The following is a 23,625-nucleotide window of genomic DNA, read 5'->3' as shown; positions in this document are numbered from 1 at the left end:
CACCAAGCTGCCATTGTTTCCTGTCTAGGGTGGGGTGAATGAGTCTCCTTGCTATCTCTCTCATTGACCCTCTACAATTAATTCATTCTCAACATATCAGCCAGAGTGAGCTCTTAAAAACACAAATTCTGTTATGTCATCACCGGCTTAAAATCTTCCAATGAGTTCCCTTTGCAATTAGAATAAAATATCTACTTCTTTCCATGACCTTTGAGTTTCTGCAGGATTTGGCCCCTCTGTCCTCATTTCCTACTAATCCCTCAATGTGTCAGCTATCCTGGACTTATTCCTACTCTTAAAATATGCCAAGCTTGTCCTTACCTTAGGATCTATATTTGTTTTCATATTAGAACATTTGACTTCAGATCTTTTCTTGGCGTGTACCTTTATAACTTTCAGGTCTCATTTCAAATACCATCTCATTAAAGAGGTACTTCCTGAACATACCTTCCAAGGTAGCTACTCCCTTTTATTTAAAAAATAATTATAAAAAAATATTATATATCCAGTATTTATCATTATCTGAGATTGAGATTCAGTTAAAAAATAACTTTATTATTTTTATATAACAATTATTTTTATTCCCACCATGCTCAATACTGTAAACTCCATGAGAAAAGCTTGTTTATTGGAATATCTCCAGTGCCCAGAACAGTATGTGGCACATAGTTGGCACTCAGTACACATGTGCTGTATAAATCTCAGATTTTAACAATACATTCACTAGCATAAATATTTAATGTCTGTTCTCTCCTCAGATTCTAAGCACTTTTAGTTCCATTATCCAACTTGTTGCTTAATAATATTAAGAAATATATGTTAAATGAATAAATTATGATAACTGCATCTTCAGACTAACTGTACATTTACAGTCTTCTTAGTCTTGTTAGTTTGTATGACTAAGGTGATATTTTACTCAAACTTTCATTTTGAATTTTTCTATTTATATCCTCTATTAATATGGAGGTTTTCTATTTATTTATTTTTTACTTTTTCATAACATAATTTTTTTTTAATTTTTAGTATTTATTGATTTTGAAGGGGAGAGACAGAATGCAAGCAGACAAGGGACAAAGACAGAGGGAGACACAGAATCGGAAGTGGGCTCCAGGCTTTGACCTGTCAGCACAGAGCCCGATGTGGGGCTTGAACTCACAAACAGTGAGATCATGCCCTGAGCGGAAGTAGGTCACTTAACCAACTGAGCTAGCTGGGCACCCCATCTATTTATTGATTACTATATAAGAATGTCTTTGGATTCCAAGTCATATAGATGCGAAATTCTCAGGAACTCAAGCAAATATGACATTTAATTAAATTATAAGCAAATATGGAGTAAGTGGTTTCCACTTGTACACTATAAATCGTTGTATTGAGCAGAAGTGCAACGATTTAATCAGAGAACCAGGATCTCTGTCGTCAAATGCTCTAGTACTGTACTATATCCCTGCATCATGAACTAGGTTTTTTTGAATTTTCCTCCTTGGCCATCCTCAGCTTTGGGTTTGTCTCCTTCGGCTTGTTGCTTCATGTATGAAAGATGGCTGTCACAGCTTTAAGTGCTGTCTTTCCAAAATATATCCAAGGCAATAAAGGAAAGTAAGGGCCAGTATTAGACAGCTCTTTAGTCAATATTATTTCGGATAGACCTCAACCAGAAAATTTTCTAGAAGTTGTGCTTCTCACTTTCCTTTACTTCTAAGTGACAAAAGTGTAAAATGTAAGTGTCAGAGGACAATGGTATAAATATAACTGGCTTATATAAATCATGATTTTATTAGATCTGAGCTCATTACAAACATCCAAACTTAAAGATTTTATTAGCAAGAAAGAGATGACAAGAGATGTTTAATAGGTAGCTAGCAGGGTTGACTACTGACAGTATAAATAACTGATAACCTTTTTCAATTTCTTTGCTATTGACATGAAGCTTTTTATACTGGGAATAAGTAAGCTTTTCCACAGAGCTTTGATGTGATTTTTCCCACATTTATTTATAATGTTCTTCTTTCCAATTTTTATTGTCAACAACAACAAAAAGCATTATTTCAACATCAGAAGTGGAACTCGCAATTAAGCATTAATAATGACTGTTTCTTCAGGTGATATCTTTGAAGCTCTAGGTTTGAAGTCAGCAGCTTTGTGTTCATTGTCTTACTTCATCTTTTTCTGCACAAGCAAGATGGGCCAGTGAGCACTGTACTTTCTGCTTGCTGAACATCTGCTGATTGATCTTTCTCAGTAAATCAATTTGGTTTGGGTTTGTTCTAAAATCACTGGGAGCAGGGAGACTAACTCTGAATTAGACAGTGTTGGATGTTGCCAACACACAAAAAAAACAGCACTTGGTATTTGCTGTGGTTCTTGGTTAATCATCAGGTGTATGCTGAATACTTTTCAGCATTTGATTATTCCTCATTGTTTACCAGTTAGGTTAGAAGGACTGGATGTATGTCAGATGATTGCAGGGATTAAAATTTTATGTATTATGTGATTTTATGAACTATTTGTCTTGTATCTTATCTATGCTGTAGGCATACTTTTGTGCTCAAAGCTTTTGACAGTATGTGTTCACAGACTTTAAAACAGAATTTTTCCCTGTGACTCATTGTTGTAAATGCTTCAATATATGCTACATTTGTTGCTTTGTAATGCAATTTTTTCATTTCTTTCTGATGCATTAAGGATTATTTTAGGCTTATTTATTTGATGGGTTGTGATTAACAGTGATATTAGAGAAGAAATAAATGTAATTTTATGGAAAAATGTTATAGTTTCAGTTACTTTCTACCCTTTTCTTATTGGTTTAGTTATCAGCAATTAATAAAGCAGCTATTAAATAGCATATTGTCTTAAGTTCTGGAAATCCTTTCAAAAATGTAAATGATAAATCTGTTCTCCAGGGTTTTACACAAATCTAAAGGAATTCATTACTTTAACAAATAAAACAAATTACCTGAAAGTCACACACCAAACTTTGAGTACTAAGCAGAAAGTTTCTTAGTGGTCTCATCTTCAATAATGCCCTTCCAGGTCTAAGGCCTTAGCTTCTTTTCTTTAAAATGCATTTTAGACTGGGGTGCCTGGGTGGGTTAATTGGTTAAGCCTCCGACTTCGGCTCAGGTCATGATCTCGCAGTCCATGAGTTCAAGCCCCGTGTTGGGCTCTGTACTGACAGGTCAGAGCCTGGAACCTGACTCAGATTCTGTCTCCCTCTCTCTCTGCCCCTCCTCTGCTCCTCCTCTGCCCCTCCTCTGCTCGTGCTCTATCTCTCTGTCTCTCAAAAATAAATAAACAAAACAACAAAAAAAAATTAAATGCATTCTAGAAAGACAAAGGGCTTGTTTTTGTAGATGATTTGCACAAATGGTAAATGGAGATTTTCCCAAAGCATGGCTTGGCTTCTTAATGGGATGTATGACTTAGCTAGATGGTCCTCTCTATCTTCCAGATTTCTGATAGAGCTGTTTGTTCAGTACTTTTCTCTTCTGTGTATGATGGTAATCTTCAAATCTTTTTCATTTGTTTTTCTACAAAGAACTCTGTAATGATCACAAACTGTTGTTTCCTATGCTTCAGAAATGAAGCTTTTTCAGGAAATGGCTCTTTAGATACTAATTTTCTCTGGTATTTTATTGATTGATTGATTTTTACATTCAAGTTAGTTAGCATATGTGCAATAATGATTTCAGGAATAGATTCCAGTGATTCACCCCCTATGTGTAAAATCCAGTGCTCATCCCAACAACTGTCTTCCTTAATGCCCCTTACCCATTTAGCCCATCCCCCACCCACAGCCCCTCCGGCAACCCTCAGTTTGTTCTCTGTATTTAAGAGTCTCCTATGTTTTGTCTTCCATCCCTGTTTTTATGTTATTTTGCTTCCCTTCTCTTATGTTCATCTGCTTTTGATTCCCATTTCCATATTATGCTCAACATCTGCTTTATCAGTTCACTCAAGTAGCACAGTTCAAAGAAGTTCTGTGCTGACAACTACCATTAAGAGTTTGGGTCTCTCAGTCTGTGATCCAAGCTGGTGTGTGTAGTGTTCACCTCTTGAACAGTTATTGAAGAGGACTCTTGCTTTGCATTGAACACATGCTCTCTTTGGTTTAGTATAAAGCTTTGTTGCCCTTTCGTCCCCACTGTTGTGGATTTGCTTTCTGGCATTTGGCCTCAGAGTGCAGAGACGTTCATTTTGGAGAATACAGCTTCCACACATTAGATCATTAGAATTCCCTTTACAGACAGTTTATATTGACAAAGATGAATAAAAACTATTAGACTTTCTTCTTACGAATTAGTCCATGAGATACTTGCTGGTTCAAGGGCACATTTTTCCTTTGAAATTAGGAAACCTAATATGACACATTGATTTCTTTCTCTTCAGCTCATTATAATGGTCTATATATCAGACTGATTTTGACTGAGTGCTATCATAGTGTGTGAGGAGTCATTCTTTTGTTTTCCCCAAACTGTATAATTCCTTTCTTAGTGACGAATTTGGTTCCTCTCACCGGGATTTCATTGTTTTTCATTCTTCCAAGATTTATTTGTTCACCACCATTTTATTGAAAAATAAGTTATTTAAATCTTCACATACAGCATTCTGATAACATTGCTATTTTTCTTACTTTTTCCCTTTATAAAAAGTATTTACATTCACCTAGGCTGCTGAATTTACATTTGCCTAGAAGAAACTGTCATTTCCCTTACTTTAATTTTTCAGTGAATTTTGTGCAGGTGCCTGTCCTCATATTCTATTTATGTTATTAGATGTAGCTTTTGGGGACTACTAGGCTTCATAGTCATCCACCTAAGATAAGAGTCTGCCTTTGTTTTTTTTTTAAATTTTTTAATGTTTATTTATTTTTGACAGAGAGAGAGACAGGGCATGAGTGGGGGAGGAGCAGAGAGAGAGGTGGACACAGAATCCAAAGCAGGCTCCAGGCTCTGAGCTGTCAGCACAGAGCCCAACCTGGGGCTCAAACCCACGAACTGTGAGATCATGACCTGAGCCGAAGTCGGATGCCCAACCGACTGAGCCACCCAGGCACTCCAAGAGTCTGCCTTTCTGCTTGAAACAGTCATACCGCCTCCATTTTTAGCTTGGCTAAATCTGAAGGAGCAATTGAAAAAAAAATCATTCTTCTGGTTCACTTAAGGTAGACTTAGTGTAACATGCATCTTACCAAATGCTATATCTTAGTACAATGTCACCTCTACCATCAGTGACTTGAAACACTAGTAGGATACCTAAACATAAAGTTTCATTTTTCAAAATCTAAGAAATTAGAAACATTTCTCAGTGAGAGTTCTTTTATTCAGTGCATCAGATATAAGATTTAAAATTTTTTAATGTTTATTTATTTTTGAGAGAGAGAGAGAGAGAGCGACCAGTAGAGGGGCAGAGAGTGTGGGAAACACAGAATCTGAAGCAGGCTCCAGGCTCTGAGCTGTCAGCACAGAGCCTGACGTGGGGCTCAAACAGTGAGATCATGACCTGAGCTGAAGTCAGAGGCTTAACCGACTGGTGCCCCAGATATTATAAGATTTTAAATAAAAATATGTAAAAATTTTTTTACTGCAAAACTTTTTACTGTAACTCTTTTATTTAAAGTATACAGAAAATGAATGAAAATTCTGAGTATGTTTTATTAGCAGGTTCAGCATAATCTCCAGGTGAAACTTAATTACTCATGTTAAAGTACTTAAAGGCAGAATAGTGAATGATCTAAAATAATTTTTATCTCACCTTTACTGAAAATATTTATTCTTAAAGGTGGACATATTCAACATTCAAAAATTCCCTTCAGAAAGTCAAGCCAATTTATAAGCACTTGAATTAGGTAAAGGAGGGAGCTTGGGTAGATTTCCCCTTGACTTTGGCATACACATGTAAATAAGTCCCCCTCCTGCTGCTCCATTATTTGCTATAATTAGCTCCATGTTGGGTATAGACCATGACTTTTTAGATTGATAGATCTGACTTCTCTTATACCTTATGTAGAAGAGGGGAAGTTAAGATGTGGAGCTTGGAAGAGGTCTTATGAAAGCAAAGTAAATAGAATTAAGATGTTAACAGAATTGTGATTATGCAGATTATGTGCTGTCAGTTGTGAGTGTCCATATTTCCACTAAGAAAGTAATATTCATATGGAATTGCTGCTCTTGAAGGAAAAAGCAAAGTTTGCCGTGGATAACATAAAATGAACACAATTTAAAGTTAGAATCAAAGAGTTTTAGAATTTTTAGCAGATACAGTGATAAAATAATTCTTCCATTTTGTTTTGATCTTTAAAGTATAAAAAAAGTAATCATTATAGTTGAAAAAATCTGTACAGTGACTGCCATTGTATTTTAAATAAAATTTATCTCTTGAAACAGGCAAGTGTGAGCCATAATATATCTTTGAATGTTCTTTTCAGGTAAATAGGACATCATTTCCATAAACGAGAACAATGAGTCCTAACATTTTCAAGGTAAGTTTAAGACTGGTTGCTTAGCAATATTCCAATGAGAGAGAGAGTCCCTCCCATGGAATTGGATATAAAACATTGTCCATGTGAATGTGTGTCAAGATTCAGAAAAGAGAGATTTCTTAGCATCTAAATTATAAACAGACAGAAAACCATGTAATCAAATGAGAACAATTCAAACTCAGTAAATATTGTATGATTAAGTCAGCCATATATCAATAATTGTACATGTATTGTCAGGTGGGGTTCATAATCATTCACCAATCTCTCCTTACTAAGTCCCTGGTAAGGTTAGCATGTAAACAAAAGGCCTCAGTCCTTGTCTAGATCCCATTTTTTGGCATTTTTGTCCTAGCTTTAGCCCCCATGCACATTTCTTGGTTTTCATTAAATTATCAGTTCTCAATGTCCCTTTGCAAAGGCTTGATGTATTTTCGCACAGGGCTTACCAGGAAATTCTCCTACTACTACTGGCACTTTTAGTTCTGCATTGCCCCTTCTTGGTGTCTGCACACTTATTGGTTTTATTATGTTTTACTATATTTGGTTACTCTTGGTCCCCTCTCTGTGTTATCATTTATCCATTCTCAAGAATCCCTTGATTTTTGGTTATTGGCTCTCCAAAGGAATAGGACCTTGAATGTGGTAACTCTATAATAAATTCCGTGGAGTACATGCTGAATGAATAGGTCTTAGATCTGAAGCAGAACATCAAAACATTCTTAAGTTATAGGAAGATATACTAAAATTTCTACTTGTATTTGTCATAACTCTCATTCCTTTATTTACCTTAGTGTTTTATAATGTAGATAATATGGTCTTATATACTACATGTATATATCTTCTTCTGCTTTTTTTTTACACGTATATATCTTCTAAATAAGGCACTAGAATAATTGTTACTAGTTGTTGGCAAAGTAATCTCTCTTGTCACATCTCTTTCTGGTCTGGTCACACTGGCTCCAATGGTCATTCTGCTCGTCTGCTACATGCTGATCAGTAAGTTCAGTGCTATGGTCAGTACTGGAATCACACGGGTCACTCTCTTTCCAGCCTGTCTGTTTACCAGTTCTTACTGCTCTTTGCTGTGGTATGTGGCTCTCTAAATTGGTAAAGTCATCTTAATGGAAAATGTCTATTTATTCTGCTCCTATTTTGATTAGGAAGGGATAGTTTCCATGTAGCATACTTATATTCCAAGAATTGTTTTCCTGACGATTACAAAAAAAATACTCATCTATGATGTCTCCCTGTTTTTTTTTAATTTTAATTTATTTTAATGTTTTTTTTCAGAGAGAAAGAGAAAGAGAGAGAGAGAGAGAGAGAGAGAGAGAGAGAGTGCGCACGTGCGTGCTCACGCACGAATGGGTGAAGGGCAGAGAGAGAGGGAGACACAGAATCTGAAACAAGCTCCAGGCTCTGAGCTGTCACCACAGAGCCCAACAGATGTAGGGCTCAAACTCACAAACTGCGAGATCATGACCTGAGCTGAAGTTGCACAGCCTAACCGACTGAACCACCCAGGTGCCCCTGTTTTTAAAACACTTCACAAGCCTTCCTTTCCAAACACTTCTGATGCTGATTATAAAAACATTTATAAATAATAAGGAAGTAACAATTATAGTTACACATAAGAGAAAAAAATCAAAATCATTTAAGGTAAAAGATATATTCTATGAAAGTTATATACAGGTAACACTTAAAAAAATAAAATCATATTTTTAAAAATGTATCAATGGAGCATGCTCTTTAAAGTTATTTTCATGTAAGTGTTTTTAATTTTTTTTTCAACGTTTATTTATTTTTGGGACAGAGAGAGACAGAGCATGAACGGGGGAGGGGCAGAGAGAGAGGGAGACACAGAATTGGAAGCAGGCTCCAGGCTCTGAGCCATCAGCCCAGAGCCTGACGCGGGGCTCGAACTCACGGACCGCGAGATCGTGACCTGGCTGAAGTCGGACGCTTAACCGACTGCGCCACCCAGGCGCCCCTCATGTAAGTGTTTTTATAAAAACAAAGAATAACTTCATATAAATAACCATCCTTCTGTATTTTATTATACAGGATGTGCTTGAATTTAGGTATATCTTCACTAGGCAGTAGAGTTTTCTAAGAATCTCATTCCTTTTAATAGGAAATACAGAAAGAATTTGGGGACTAAGTAATTTATATAAAGTCCTAAAAATGTGACATGCAATTGCAACAGAATGCCAATGCTCAATCTCACATTACCCTGACGACTTTGAAACAGAGTGCCTGTGACCCTTTGCTATAATTTTGCTTTGTAATCTAATGCCGTTAACGGCCATCTCTAATAGAGATTCTCTGTCTTGATTAATGTTGTCGCCATTCAACTAGTTGTTCAATCTAGAATTATTGGTGTCATTTTTAAATCCTTCTTCCTCCTTATAATTCATATCTAATTAGTTACTGAGTCTTGTAAATTGTATCATCATCATAATAATTTTCAATTCTCTACTCTGCTCTTTATTCCAATTGCTACTGCCCTAATTTAAAGCCATATGGCCTTTCTGGTCTACAGCAATAATGCCTTAACTTGTTTCCTATAACCAGTCTTCCTGTCCTTCAATCCTTTCCTCCTTCACACTGTTGTCAATAATCTCATAAGACATACCTGTATTTTGTTATTCCCCTATTTAAATAAATCAGTGTCTCTTAATTTTAATAGAAAACCTTCAAATTTTTGAAGTGCCACCCACCTACCTTCACAATTATTCCTAAGAAACCTGGGTTGTCCACTGCTCCTCTCCATTCTAAACTGTCCACATTTCCATCAACACATCCATTCACTTCCACAAATTTCCATATCTTTTTCCTCTTTTTGTTTCCTCTATCTCAATTCCCCAACAATCTGCCTAGTGAAATTTTTTAACATTTGGTTCAAATTTTAATTTTTTGTAAAGTCTTCTCCAGAATTCTGCTTTTTGGTACTTCCATATTTCTTTTTAGACCTATATGTTGACAATTAATGCTCTGAATAACAAGAAAGCATGAGTCTACCCTGTAAAAGGGTAAACTCTTTGAAGGCAAGAATGCTGGTGTTTTACTTTAAAATGGCCATATTGATTATAAACTGAGGTAATCAGTATGATATTTTGTACCCCAGGAGCCTTTGAAGAGTTAGGTATTTCTGAGATTAAAAAAAAAAAAAAGGCCTTAATCACAATCCCTTCAACAATGATGTTGGAAAACCTGAACAGCTATATGCAAAAGAGTGAAACTGGACCACTTTCTTACACCATACACAAAATAAACTTAAAATGGCTTAAAGACTTAAATGTGAGATCTGAAACCATAAAAATCCTAGAAGAGAGCACAGATATAATTCTTTGGCATTGGCCACAGCAACATTTTTCTAGATATGTCTCCCAAGGCAAAGGAAACAAAAGCAAAATTAAACTATTGGGACTATATCAAAATAAAAAGCTACTGCACAGTAAAGGAAATAATCAACAAAACAAAAATACAACCTACTGAGTGGGAGAAAATATTTTCAAATGATATGTCTGATAAGGGGTTAGTTTCCAAAATATATAAAAAACTTAAAGGACTCAACATCTAAAAAAAACCCCAAATAATCCAATTAAAAATGAGTAGAAGACATGAACAGACATTTCTCCAAAGAAGATATACAGATGGCCAACAGACACGTTAAAAGATACTCTACATCATTCATCATCAGGGAAATGCAAATCAAAACCATAATAAGATCACCTCACAACTATCAAAGCGACTAAAATCAAATACATAAGAAACAAATACACAACAATAGGTGTTGGCGAGGATGTGGAGAGAAAGGAACCGTTGTGTACTGTTGGTGGGAATGCAAGTGGTGCAGCCACTGTGGGAAACAGTATGGAGTTTCCTCAAAAAATTAAAAACAGAAATACCATATGATCCAGTAATTTCACTAATGGGTATTTACCCAAAGAATATTAAAACACTAATTTGAAAAGATATATGAACCCCTGTGTTTACTGCAGCATTAATTAAAATAGCCAAGAAGCAACCCAAATGTCCAATGGTAGATGAATGGATAAAGAAGGTGTGGTATATACAGACAATGGAATATTACTCAGCCATAAAAAGAAGGAAATCTTGCCATTTGCAACAACATGATGAATCTAGAAGGTATAATGCTAAGTGAAATAAATCAGTCAGAGAAAGACAAATGCCATATGATTTCACTCATATGTGGAATTTAAGAAACAAAGCAAACAAACAAAGGAAAAGAGAGAAAAAAAAAACACCAGAGTCTTAACTATAGAGAACAAACTGGTGGTTGTCAAAGGGGAGGTGGCTGGGGGAATGGGTGAAATAGGTGAAGGTGATTAAGGGTACACTTATGTGATGAGCCCTGAGTAATGTACAGAATTGTTGAGTCACTGTATTGTATACATGAAACTAATATAACACTGTACAATAATTAAACTGGCATTAAAAACAATAAAAAGTACTGAATCACATTATTTATCATTCAACTGATACCTCTTAAATTCAGAAATTTATTTCTTAATTGAGACATAATCTATAGCTTCTAAGAGGCACTTTTGGAGAATTAATATTCTGGTTACCTAACTTGATATTTAATTCTGTAGTCAGATTAAATTATAATAGCATTGTTCCAGTCTCTAAAATCATGTAAGACAGAAGAACATGCTTGGAATCTGGATTTCAAATCTGACACAATAAAACCTATATATGCTTCAAAATTTGGGGGACCCTGCCAATTTTATTAGTACCTTAAATTTAATTATGAGCTTCCCATTTTAAAAAGTAGTTAAAATATTATTTAATAAGGATTTCAAGTATATCATATAGGCATACAAAGAGTCTAGTAGTTATTTCCTATTTTATTCTTTATTTCCTGTATCATTTTGTTCTTTTAGTAGATCACATTTGTTGGAATTTTTATAAATATTATATTGCATAATATTTTTAAAAATGTTTTTAATGTTTATTATTTTTGAGAGAGAGAGAGAGAGAGCATGAGGGGGGAGGGGCAGAAAGAGAGGGAGACAAAGAATCCAAAGCAAGCTCCAGGCTCCAAACTGTCACTATACAGCCTGACGTGGGGCTCAAACTCATGGACCAAGAGATCATGACTTGAGCCAAAGTTGGACGCTTAACTGACTGAGCCACCCAGGCACCTCATATATTGCATAGTATTTATATAATAATTTTAAACACCATTCTCCAAGGTTGAAAATAATATGCATAATAAAAAAATCTTATCTACACTGTTCTGTAACTTGAAAAGTTGCTTCAAGCTATTCATCAATAAAAAGAAGAGAAAAGCCTTGAAAAAAAAGAAAAATGTATGACATCTTCCAATTAGAAAACAGAGTTGGAAAATACTGCTTTTAGGGCACCTGGTTGGCTCAGTCAGTTAAGTATCCGACTTCGGTTTAGGTAATGATCTCACAGTTCGTGGTTTTACCCTGACAGCTCAGAGCCTGGAGCCTGCTTTGGCTTCAGTGTCTCCCTCTCTCTCTGCCCCTCCCCCAGTCACACTCTGTCTCCCTCAATCATAAAATAAACATTAAAATTTTTTTGAAAAAAAAAAAAAGAAAATACTTCTTTTTTGAAACGAACAATTTATTTTGAGACATGATAGATTTTTATTTTTATGAAGGCTTTTGGTCAAATTAAAAGATAAATAGATATTGCTACCTTATATGTCAGGCTCTAAGAGATTAATTCATTTTGCTTAGAAAATAATGAAAATATCATCAATAAAGTGATATAGAGCATTTTACACTGTAAATATGGTAAGGGCATAATATGCTTCATTCATAATATTAAACTTGCATCCCTTCTGGAGTAATTGAATACAGTGATGTTTCAAAAAAACTCATAGAAAATGAGATAGAAAGGAGCTAAATAATGGATTTGCCTCTTTTAAAATAATGTGTAAGGTTAGAGAAAAGAGGAGAGGATAAAAACAACTTGAATAATTTTACTGACTTACTTTTCATTGAAGGTGACTGCCAAGTCAATGGTGAAGGTTTTGTTTAAAAAAGAACAACATATAGTATAGTTTTACAAATTATTAGGTTTAAAATAGCTGAAGAAAGACTCTGAGCCTGAAATCATTGAAACAATAATCAAAAAGGTTGGTGGAATTAACTGGTTTTGGGGCATTCAGAAATGCTTAAACTATTAATGAATTAAGTTGAGGTCATATAATCTACAATGATAGTTTGGTTCTAAAGTTTTAGCCTATTCTTCTTGCTCGCACAATTCCCAAGCATCAGTCAGAAAAAAGTTTAGAGGGTACTTATGTATCTCTAGAGAAACCTATCTTGTTCATCTTTAAGTATGATCAGATCAATCCATAACATTTGTTGTGAGGGCAAAAAAAAAGTAATTTCATAACCATTGTTTCTTCACTATCACTGACTTAATTGATTCACCATTGTCCTGTATAGAACTCCATTTAGGAAATAATTATTAAACATCAAAAATGCCTTGGGAAAAGGAAGATTTGTTGTAAAGGCAGTCATGACATGGAACTCAAGCATGATATTAAAGTCCAGTACAATGAAAGAAAGAAAACAGTTAAATATAAGAAGGTGTTTTTGTTTTTGTTTTTAAACCAGGCACTCAGATAAAGCAATTATTTCTCAATTAAATAATGATGTTAAATTGTGAAAATGAGAGGTGTGAGTAGAAAATCAGGAAAGCCAAAAAGGATTATTCTTATAACATTAAAAACAATAAAAGTGAACAACCTATATATTGGAAAAGGACATGCAAACTTACAGTTGTTGTATAAGCAGCCTCTGGATCATCTTCCAGTACCCGGGAGAGACCAAAATCGGAAACTTTGCATACTAAGTTGCTGTTGACCAATATATTCCTAGCTGCTAGATCACGATGAACATAGCCCATATCAGAAAGATACTTCATTCCTGATGCAATGCCTCGGAGCATACCGACCAACTGGATGACTGTGAAATGGCCATCATGTTTCTGAAAGAGAATTACAATTGTTTACATTGATTTATTTTAATGTAGCATGTGTGCGTGCCTGCATGCATGTGTGTATACATGTGTGTGTATCATGAAGTAAAACCCTTGAATTTATTTTACTGGACCCAATAATATAAGAATCAAATTTGCTGATCATGAAATGTAAGAATTTGTTTGACATTTAAAAGAAAGGAAAAAGTCTAGCTGGAAGTGACAAAGGAGAACAAAGGATAAAAGAGAACCAACCAAGTTAACTTCTAGAAAGAAAGATTTCAAAAACTTTAAGAAGAGAGACTGAAGTCAAATTAGGTAGCAGCAATGACTCCCAGAGAATAGAATTTGCTTCCCATAGTTGTGAGTTCGGGTGGGCAGAAGGACTGCAAAACCCCTTGGTTTGGATAAAAGCTGTGTGATAAACTCGAAATATGAGTAAGAAATGATTACTAGAGAAAAGAAAACTTGTTTGCCTAAACAAGAAACAAGTTTAGGGAAGCTATGGGAAAAGAGAGAAAAAAAAATACATGCAAACAGAAAATAACGAGATTTTCCAATTCTTTCATTATATAGAGCAAATAGAAAGGAAGTTGTTGGCAACTGACTGAAATCAGGACTATTTTAGTGCCCAGGTGGGAAGATTAAATAAAATCATATGAATAACAAGCCAGGCACAGCACTGGTATGTAGCAGACAATCCCTTGATTGTGCTATTTCTTCTCATTTGATTTAAAAATAACATGCTTTTTAAAAAAAATTTACATCCAAATTAGTTAGCATATAGTGCAACAATGATTTCAGGAATGTAAGGGGCACTGAGGGATCTACTTCTGAAACATGCTTTTTTAAAAAGGAAAAGAATCTAATTGTCATCCATGTAAGATGTGTGCCTCAATAAGGTCAGATACAAACAATACTCTAGAAATTAGAGAAAAATAAAATAAAAATATTTTAAGTTTGGAAAATAACACATATTGCTCTACAAAGTTATTTGGAGATAGTTGCCTTAAAAGGAGTTATAGAGAAACATGAAAAATTCCCAGTTGGTTTTATATATTAGGTGACATTTATTTATGAATGTTATTAAAATGAATATCTAGTAAGAGACAGATGCATAAATAAGAGTTATCTTAAAATTTGCAAAGTTAAACAAGTTTTAATGGATACCTGATTTTGTTTTTTTTTTTATTTTTTAATTTTTTAATTTTTTTTTAATTTTTTTTTTAATTTATTTTTGGGACAGAGAGAGACAGAGCATGAACGGGGGAGGGGCAGAGAGAGAGGGAGGCACAGAATCGGAAACAGGCTCCAGGCTCTGAGCCATCAGCCCAGAGCCCGACGCGGGGCTCGAACTCCCGGACCGCGAGATCGTGACCTGGCTGAAGTTGGACGCTTAACCGACTGCGCCACCCAGGCGCCCCTTTACCTGATTTTGAACTATAGTGTGGATTTAAATACAGGGATGATCTGACCATATCACAGTGACACAGTATCCTATACAATGAGGATTCATTCGTCACTTAAATGAATAAGCTTATACTACAAATGAAATAAACTTTGTCTTTATATCAACTCATCTTCCTGATAGCTCTCTGATAATATCTCCCAACTCAAGTGCAGAGTAAGGAAAAGAACTCTCAAAAGAAACAGTCTATGTAGCAAGAGTATCCATTTGAGCAGGTCCTTCTGTATAATTAATGTATAGAAGATAACCTAGCAAAGAAAATCTTTGGTGTTATTAGCTCTTTATGTTTCCAATCCATCTTCCTAGACAGTGCACTATTAGATGAAATCTGCCTCTTCTATAATGTACACTACCTACCTCTCCTCTATTAGGACTCTCAAAGCCACTGAATAGAATTCAAAGCATAAATTCTTTCAGCCTAGAAAGGATTACACTACATTTAAAGAGGTGGCTCTTTTACCTATTAGAAATGAAGTTGCCTGGTACAGTTCTCATCAATGTAGAATTTCTGCATGGTAGGAAATGTGAATGGACCATCTGAAAACTAAGGAATGCCTCAGTTTTCTTATCTCTACAATGAGAATAGAATAATCTAACTCAGAGGTGCAGTGAGAATCACATATAAAACATATAGCACAGCCCCTGACCTAATTTAATAGTTATTATTTCATAAAACCTTACAGTACTACGATTACATGTATTTCTTATAATTTTAATATAAATTAATATTTAATATAAATATTTAATTTAATATCAGAAATTCTCCTCTCACTTTCCTGAAAAATCAATGGGCAACATACACCTTTACATCATAAAAAGAAATAATTTATTTAATACCAGGTTGAAATTTAGTTTCCTATCTTTTCTGAGAGTGACACAAAGCACCAAGTTATTTCTTTAAAAAAAAAAAAAGACTACTTTTTTAGAGCACTTTTAGGTTCACAGCAAAATTAAGAGGAAGAGACAGAGATTTGCTATATATCTTCTGCCCTTTGCACATGCATATGCATAACTTCCCCCAAAATCATTCCCCACCAGAATGGTACATTTGATACAATTGATGAACCTACATTGATACATCACGATCATCCAAAATGCATGGTTTGCATTAGGGTTCATTCTTTGTGTTCTACATTCTATAGATTTGGACAAATTTATAAAGACATAAACACATTATAGTTTCATACAGAGTATTTTCACTGTCTTAAAAATCCTCTGTGCTTCATCTATTCACCAACACCACCACTCCTCCCTCCCCCATCTCCAAACCTTGGCTACCACTGATCTTTTACTTTCTTCATAGTTTTGCCTTTTCTAGAATGTCATATAGTGGAATCACACAGTAGGCAGTCTTTGCAGATAGGTTTCTTTCACTTCATAATATGCATTTAAGATTCTTCCATGTTTTTCATGGCTTGATGGCTCTATTCTTTTTAGTGCTGAATAAAATTCCTTTGTCTGGATGCATAACAGTTTAATTTATCCATTCACTTACGAAGGACATCTTCGTTGCTTCCAAGTTTTGGCGATTACAAATAAAGCTGCTATAAACATCTGTGTTCATAGCATGTTTGTAGTTGCAGGCTTTTATGTGGATGCAAGCTTTAAACTCCTTTGGTTAAGTGCCAGGGAGGGTGACAGCTGGATCATATAGTAAGAATATGTTTAGTTTTGTTAGGAGACCCCCAAACTATCTTCCAAAATGGCTGTACCATTTTGCATTCCTACCAGCAATGAATGCGTGGCTTCACATCCTTAGCAACATTTAGTGTCAGTGTTACCAGTTTGGGCCATTCTAATAGGTGCATAGTGGTACCTCATTATTTCAGTTTGCATTTTCCTGATGACATACAGTGTGAAGCATCCTTTCATAAGCTTATTTGCCATCTGTATATCTTTGGTGCCGTGACTGTTAAGGCCTTTGGTCCATTTTTAAAATGGCTGGTTTTCGGGGCGCCTGGGTGGCGCAGTCGGTTAAGTGTCCGGCTTCAGCCAGGTCACGATCTCGCGGTTGGCGAGTTTGAGCCCCGCGTCGGGCTCTGGGCTGATGGCTCAGAGCCTGGAGCCTGTTTCCGATTCTGTGTCTCCCTCTCTCTTTGCCCCTCCCCCATTCATGCTCTGTCTCTCTCTGTCCCAAAAATAAATAAACGTTGAAAAAAAATTTTTTTAAATGGCTGGTTTTCTTGTTGTTGAATTTTAAGAGTTCTTTGTATATTTTAGTCAAGTCCTTTATCAGATGTGTCTTTTGCAAATATTTTCTCCCAGTCTGTGGCTTGTCTTCTCATTCTCTTAACATCATCTTTTGCAGAGCATAAGTTTTAAATTTTAATGAAGTCCAGCTCATCAATTATTTTTTTCTTGGATTGTGTCATTGTAGTTGTATCTAAAAAGTGTTTGCCATATCCAATATCATCTAGGTTTTTCTATGTTCTCTTCTAGCATTATTATAATTTTGTGTTTAACATTTAGGTATGTGATACATTTTGCCTTAATTTTTGTGAAGGGTGTAAGGTTCTGTGTTTAGTTCTTTTGTTGTTGATTTTGGTTTTTGTTTGTTTTTATTTTTTGCATGTGGATATCCCGTTGTTCCAGCACCACTTATTGAAAAGACAAGGTTTGCTCCATGGTATTGCTTTTTCTCTTTTGTCAAAGACTAGTTGACTATGTTTATTATAGACTTTCTATTCTGTTCCATTGGCCTGTTTGTGTATTCTTTCATCCATATCGCACTGTCTGGATTATTGTTTATAAGTCTTGAAGTCAGGTAGTACCAGTCCTGTGAGTTTGTTCTTTTTTCATATTGTGTTATCCATTCTAGGCCTTCTACCTCTACATATAAACTTCAGAATCACTTTGTTGATGTCCACAAAATAACTTACTGGGATTTTTATTGGGTTGCATTAAAAATATATATCAAGTTGGAAAGAAGTGACATTTAAATAATACTGAGTTTCCTTAATCATTATATCTCTCCATATGTTTAGTTCTTCTTTGATTTTGTTAATCAGAGTTAAGGTTTTCCTCATACAGATATTGCACATATTTTGTTAGATTTATACCTAAGTTTTTCATTTTGAGGGTGCTAATGTAAATGGTATATGTTTTTAATTTCAAATTCCACTTGTTCATTGCTGATATGTAGGAAAGCAATTGACTTATATACTGTATATTAACTTCGTATTCTTCAACCTTGCAGATTGCAAGGTTTTGTCAGATTTTCTACATAGACAATATGTTATTTGTAATAAGGACAGTTTTATTTTTTCCTTCCTAATCTGTGTACTTTCCTCACTTTTTCTTGTCTTCTTACATTAGCTACTGCTTCCAGTATGATAGTCAAAAGGAGTAGTGAGAGTGACATACTTGCCTTATTCCTGATCCTGGTGGGACAACTTGAAGTTTCTCACCATTAAGTATGATAACTATAGGTTTTTTTTGTAGACAGTTTTTATTAAATTTAAGAACTTTCCTTCTATTTCTAGTTTACTGAAAGTTTTTTTTTAAATCATAAACTCGTGTTCAATTTTATCAAGTACCTTTTTCTATTTATGTGATCATGTGATTTTTCTTTTTTAGTCATTTGATGTGATAGATGACATTAATTGATTTTTGAAAGTTGAACTATTCTTGCACATCAGGGTAAATCCCATTTGGTTGTGGCTGTAATTCTTTTATACAGTGCTGGATTTGATTTGCTAATATTTTTGTTCCAAGTTATTTTTTAACAGCTTTATTGAAATACGATTCACATACCATATAATTTATACTTTTAAACTATGTAGATTTATCATTTTTAGTGTATTCACAGAGTTAGGGTAACTATCACAGTAATCAGCTTTAAAACTTTATGATTCCCCAAAGACATTTTATACTCATTGGCAGCCATCCCCCATCTCCTCCAATTTCCCCCACCAGCCCTAGACAACTGCTAATCAACTTTCTATCTCTATAGTTTTGCCTATTCTGGGTATTTCATTTAAATGTAACCATAAAGCATGTGGTCTTTTGTGACTGTATTCTTTCACTTAATATAATCTTACAAGGTTCACTCAATATTTTATTATTTTTACTGATGTATAATATTCTATTCATTTTTTAGTACCTCTATCGGTTGATTGGTTGATAAACAGTAGAGTTATTTCCAGTTTTTGGCTATCATACAAGATATATATATCTATATATCTATATATATATATCTATATCTATATATATCCCTCCTTTTTTTTAAGATGAAGGCACTTAAGTTCTATTCTTTTTAGCAAATATCAATTAGACAATGCAGTGTTATCAATGATAGTCACTATGTTTGTTATATGTTAGATCCTCAGGACTTACTCTAACAGAATGTGTGCATCCTTTTACAAACCACCCTATTTCCCCTAGTTCCCCCACCCTTGGCAACCACTTTTCCACTCTCTGTTTCTATAAGTTTTATTTATTATTATTATTATTATTATTATTATTATTATTTTCCACATATAAGTGATGCCAGCAATATTTGTCTTTCTCCGTCTGACTTATTTCACTTAGCACGGTATCTTTCAGGTTTACCCATGTTGTGGTAAACGGCAGGATTTCCTTTTATTTAAAGGCTGATTAATATTCCATTATATCTTTTCCAGGTTTTCTTAATTCATTCATCCATCAACAGACACTTAGGTCTTAGATTATTTCCATATCTTGGCTGTTGTGAATAATGCTGCAATGAACATGGGAGTGCAGATATCTCTTAGAGATAATGGTTTAATTTCCTTTGGATATATTCCCAAAAGTGGAATGCTGGATCATATGATAGTTCTATTTCTAATTTCTTGAGGACCCTCTATACTGTTTTCCAGATTTTCTGCACCCATTTACATTCCAACCAACAATGTACAACAGTTCCCCATCTTCATATCCTTGTCAGCATTTTTATTTTTATCTTCTTGATAATAGCCATCCTTAGAGATGTGAAGTAATATCTCATTGTGGTTTTGATTTGCATTTCCCTGATGATTAGTGATGTTAACCATCTTTTCATCTACCTGTTGGCTATTTGTATATCTTCTTTGGAAAAATGTCTATTTGGGTCCTTTGCCCATTTTAAAAATTGGGCTATTTGTTTGTTTGTTTACTGTTGAGTTGTATGAGTTCCTTGTATACTTGGGTATTAACCCCTTGTTGAATATACGATTGACAAATGCTTTCTCCCATTCCAGAGGTTATCTTTTCATTTTGTTGATAGTTTCTTTTGATGTGCAGAAACTTTTTAGTTTGGTGTAGTCCCATTTGTCTATTTTAGTTTTGTTGTCTTTGCTTTTGGGGTCAATCCAAAAAATCACTGCCAAGACCAAAGTCAAGGGACTTATCCTCTATGTTTTCTTCTAGGAGTTTTATAGTTTCAGGTCTTATGTTCAAGTTTTTAGTCCATTTTGAGTTAATCTTTGTGTATGGCATAATATAGGGGTTCAGTTTCATTCTTTTGAATGTGGCTGTCCAGTTTTCCTAGCACCATTTGTTGAAGAGACTTGTAATTTCCCATTGTTTTTTCTTAGATATTTTTCATAAATTAATTGACCATATTTGCATTGGTTTATTTCCGGGCTCTCAATTCTGTTCCATTGATCTATGTGTCTGTTTTTATGCCAGCTTCATACTGTTTTTATTACTAGACCTTTGTAACATAGCTTGAAATTAGGAAATGTGATGCCTCCAGCTTTGTTCTTTTTCTCAAGATTGCTTTGCCTTTTGGGGCTCTTTTATGGTTCCATACAAATTTTAGGATTATTTGCTGTAATTTTGTGAAAAATGCCGTTGGAATTTTGATCGGAATGTATGAGTCTGTAGATTGTTTTGGGTAGTATGGGCATTTTAAAGATATTACTTCTTCCACTCCATGAGTATTCTGTACAGAATAATTTTCCATTTTTTGGTGTTATCTTCAATTTCTTTTTTCAGTATTTTATAGTTATCAGTGTACAGATCTTTCACTTCTGTGGGTAAACTTATTCCTAATTGTTTTATTCCTTTTCGATAAAATTGTAAATGGGATGTTTTTCTTCATTCCTCTGACGGTGTTTTGTTAGTGTATAGAAATGCAACTAATTTTTGTATATTGATTTTGTATCCTGCAACTTTACTGTATTTATTACTAACAGGTTTTTGGTGGTGTCTTTAGGGTTTTCTGTATATAATATCATGTTACCTGCAAATGGAGACAGTTTGACTTTTTCTTTAATGATTTAGATGTCTTTTATTTCTTTTTCTTGACTAATTGCTTCGGCTAGGACTTCCAATGCTATGTTAAATAAGAGTGGCAAGAATGGACATCTTTGTCATGTTCCTAATCTTAGAGGAAAAGGTTTCACTTTTTACCATTATGTATGATGTTCACTATGGGTTTTTCACATATGGCCTTCATGACATTGATACTGAATTTTGTCAAATACTTTTTCTGCATATATTGAGATGATCATAGGATTTTTATCCTTCATTTTGTTGATGTGGTATATCACATTGATTGATTTGTGAATGTTGAACCATCCTCGCATCGCTATAATAACTCCCACTTGATCACATTGTATGATCCTTTTAATGCACTGTTGAATTTAGCTGGCTAATATTTTGTTGAAGATTTTTGCATTTATGTTCATCAGGGATATTGGCATGTAGTTTTCTTTTCTTAAAAAAAATTTAATGCTTATTTATTTTCGAGAGAAAGAGAGACAGAGAGAGAGAGAGAGAAAGAGAGAGAGAGAGAGAGAGAGAGAGAGAGAGAGAGAGAGATACAGAGAGCATGCGGGGAAGGGGCAGAGAGAGAGACACACACACACACACACACACACAGAATCCGAAGCAGGCTCCAGGCTCCAAGCCATCAGCACAGAGCCTGACACGGGGCCTGAACTTACGAACTGTGAGCTCATGACCTGAGCTGACATCAGATGCTCAACCAAGTGACCCAGTCGCCTTGTAGCTTTCATTTTTAATTAACATTTAAAAGTAATACTTTTTGCTTATGACCACCCGGAGGCTGAGTTTCCACTCATCTGAGTGGGTATTTTGAGTGTAGTGCTGCTGATGAAATTTAGAGGCTTTTTTTTAAGGAAGAAAAAGATGAATTTTATCCCAGATATTTCACAAGTCTGAGTAATGTGGTGACTTTTCAACTTCTAGACTATGTGTTTCTATTGTATTGTGGAGTCAAATTAGAATTCTAGAAAGCACAAAGGGAAAAGGCAGGCCAAGGAAACAATGCTTCCATTTGGCAAGAATTGTGCTTCTTCCTTGTGAGAAGATAAAATGCTGTGAGAGGGCCATCTGTGTTTTGAAATAGCATTTTCACTTCGTCAGCAAAAATTCACAAAATTGATTAAATATAGCAAAAGTTACTTTCCACAATATATTTGCTTGAAATATTTATACAATTAATATTGTTAATGAAAGAAAATGTGTAGAAAATGTTTGTTAAACTGTTTTTACGATTCCTCTTATTTAGACCCAATATAGGCTATCGAGTTGTCACAAAGAATTTAATTTTTTGCCAGCAGAGGAAGCTTTTGTTTTCCAAAAGAAGAACTATTTTCACATAATCATCCATATCCAAGTTCAGGGAAGTCCAAAATTTGTCAAAACCCAAAAGGGCCTAAAGCAATAGACATCTTTTACTTGAAAGCTTTTGAGGTTAAGTCTTATTTAGCACAATATAATTAAGCCAACATTTATTAAGCATTCCAGTTAGCTCTTGATGCATAACAAACTATCCCCAAAACTTAGTAACTTAAAATAACGACAGTCATTTGTTTGGGTCACAAATGTGTAGCGTGGGGGCACCTGGGTGGCTCAGTTAAGTGTCTGACTCTTGATGGTGGCTCAGGTCATGATCTCATGGTTCATAGGTTCAAGCTCCACATTGTGCTCTGAGCACTGACATTGCAGAGCTTGCTTCCGAGTCTCTCTTTCTCTCCCTCTCTCTTTCCCTCCTCTGCTTGATCTCTCTCAAAATAAATAAATAAATAAATAAATAAATAAATAAATAAATGATTTTAAAAAATCCACTAATGTGCAGCTTTGCTAGGGGTTGGCTCTGACGGTTCATGTCTGTTCAGGAGTCATTAAGTAGGGCAGCTCATCTGGGCCTGGAAGCAGTTTCCAAGATGACTCATTCATAAGTCTATCAAGTTTGGGCTGGCCATTGACCAGGAGTTCAAATGAGACTGTAGCTGGGAGCCCTTGGCTCTTCTTTACATGGACCTCTCCATGGGATACACTGTGCTTCCTCACAGCATGGTGAATGGGTTCTAAGAATAAATGTTCTAAGACATAGGAAGTGGGAGCTGCCAATTTCTTAATCCTGATACTGGCTCAGAAACTGGTCAAACTATATTTTGTAGTTTTCAGTATATAAATCTTGCACTTTTTTTACTAAATGTAATTATTTTATTCTTTTTGATGCTGATGCACATTTATATGCCATAGATCCATAGTTTTCACCAAATTCTCAAATAGATCTCTGACTTAAAAAAGCCAAAGAGCCATTAATCTAGTCAATGCCCCCTCTTTTCCAGTTTAACAGAGGGGAGACTGAGTCCTAGGAAAGTTATACAATTCATCCAAGATAAGTAAATGAGAGGGTTGGGCTTCAAATGCAGGTAGATGACTTCTGAATGGTTAACAAATATTTGTCAAATTATAACCTAAGATTCAGCTTCAT

General features: G+C 34.9%; 1 protein-coding gene across 1 annotated transcript in view; it reads right to left on the bottom strand.

Moving 5' to 3' along the window:
* EPHA6 (EPH receptor A6) overlaps positions 1–23,625 on the bottom strand; it is an 882,015-nt gene that overhangs the window by 93,036 nt on the left and 765,354 nt on the right. Inside the window, exon 15 of the mRNA XM_043593917.1 lies at positions 13,265–13,474. Coding sequence (XP_043449852.1) covers positions 13,265–13,474 — 210 coding nt within the window. The remainder of the gene's footprint in view (positions 1–13,264; positions 13,475–23,625) is intronic.

The sequence above is a fragment of the Prionailurus bengalensis genome, chromosome C2 (assembly GCF_016509475.1).
Source record: "Prionailurus bengalensis isolate Pbe53 chromosome C2, Fcat_Pben_1.1_paternal_pri, whole genome shotgun sequence".
NCBI classification, from domain to species: domain Eukaryota; kingdom Metazoa; phylum Chordata; class Mammalia; order Carnivora; family Felidae; genus Prionailurus; species Prionailurus bengalensis.
Note: the sequence above shows the minus strand (reverse complement) of the source record. Positions and strands in the feature narration are given on the sequence as shown.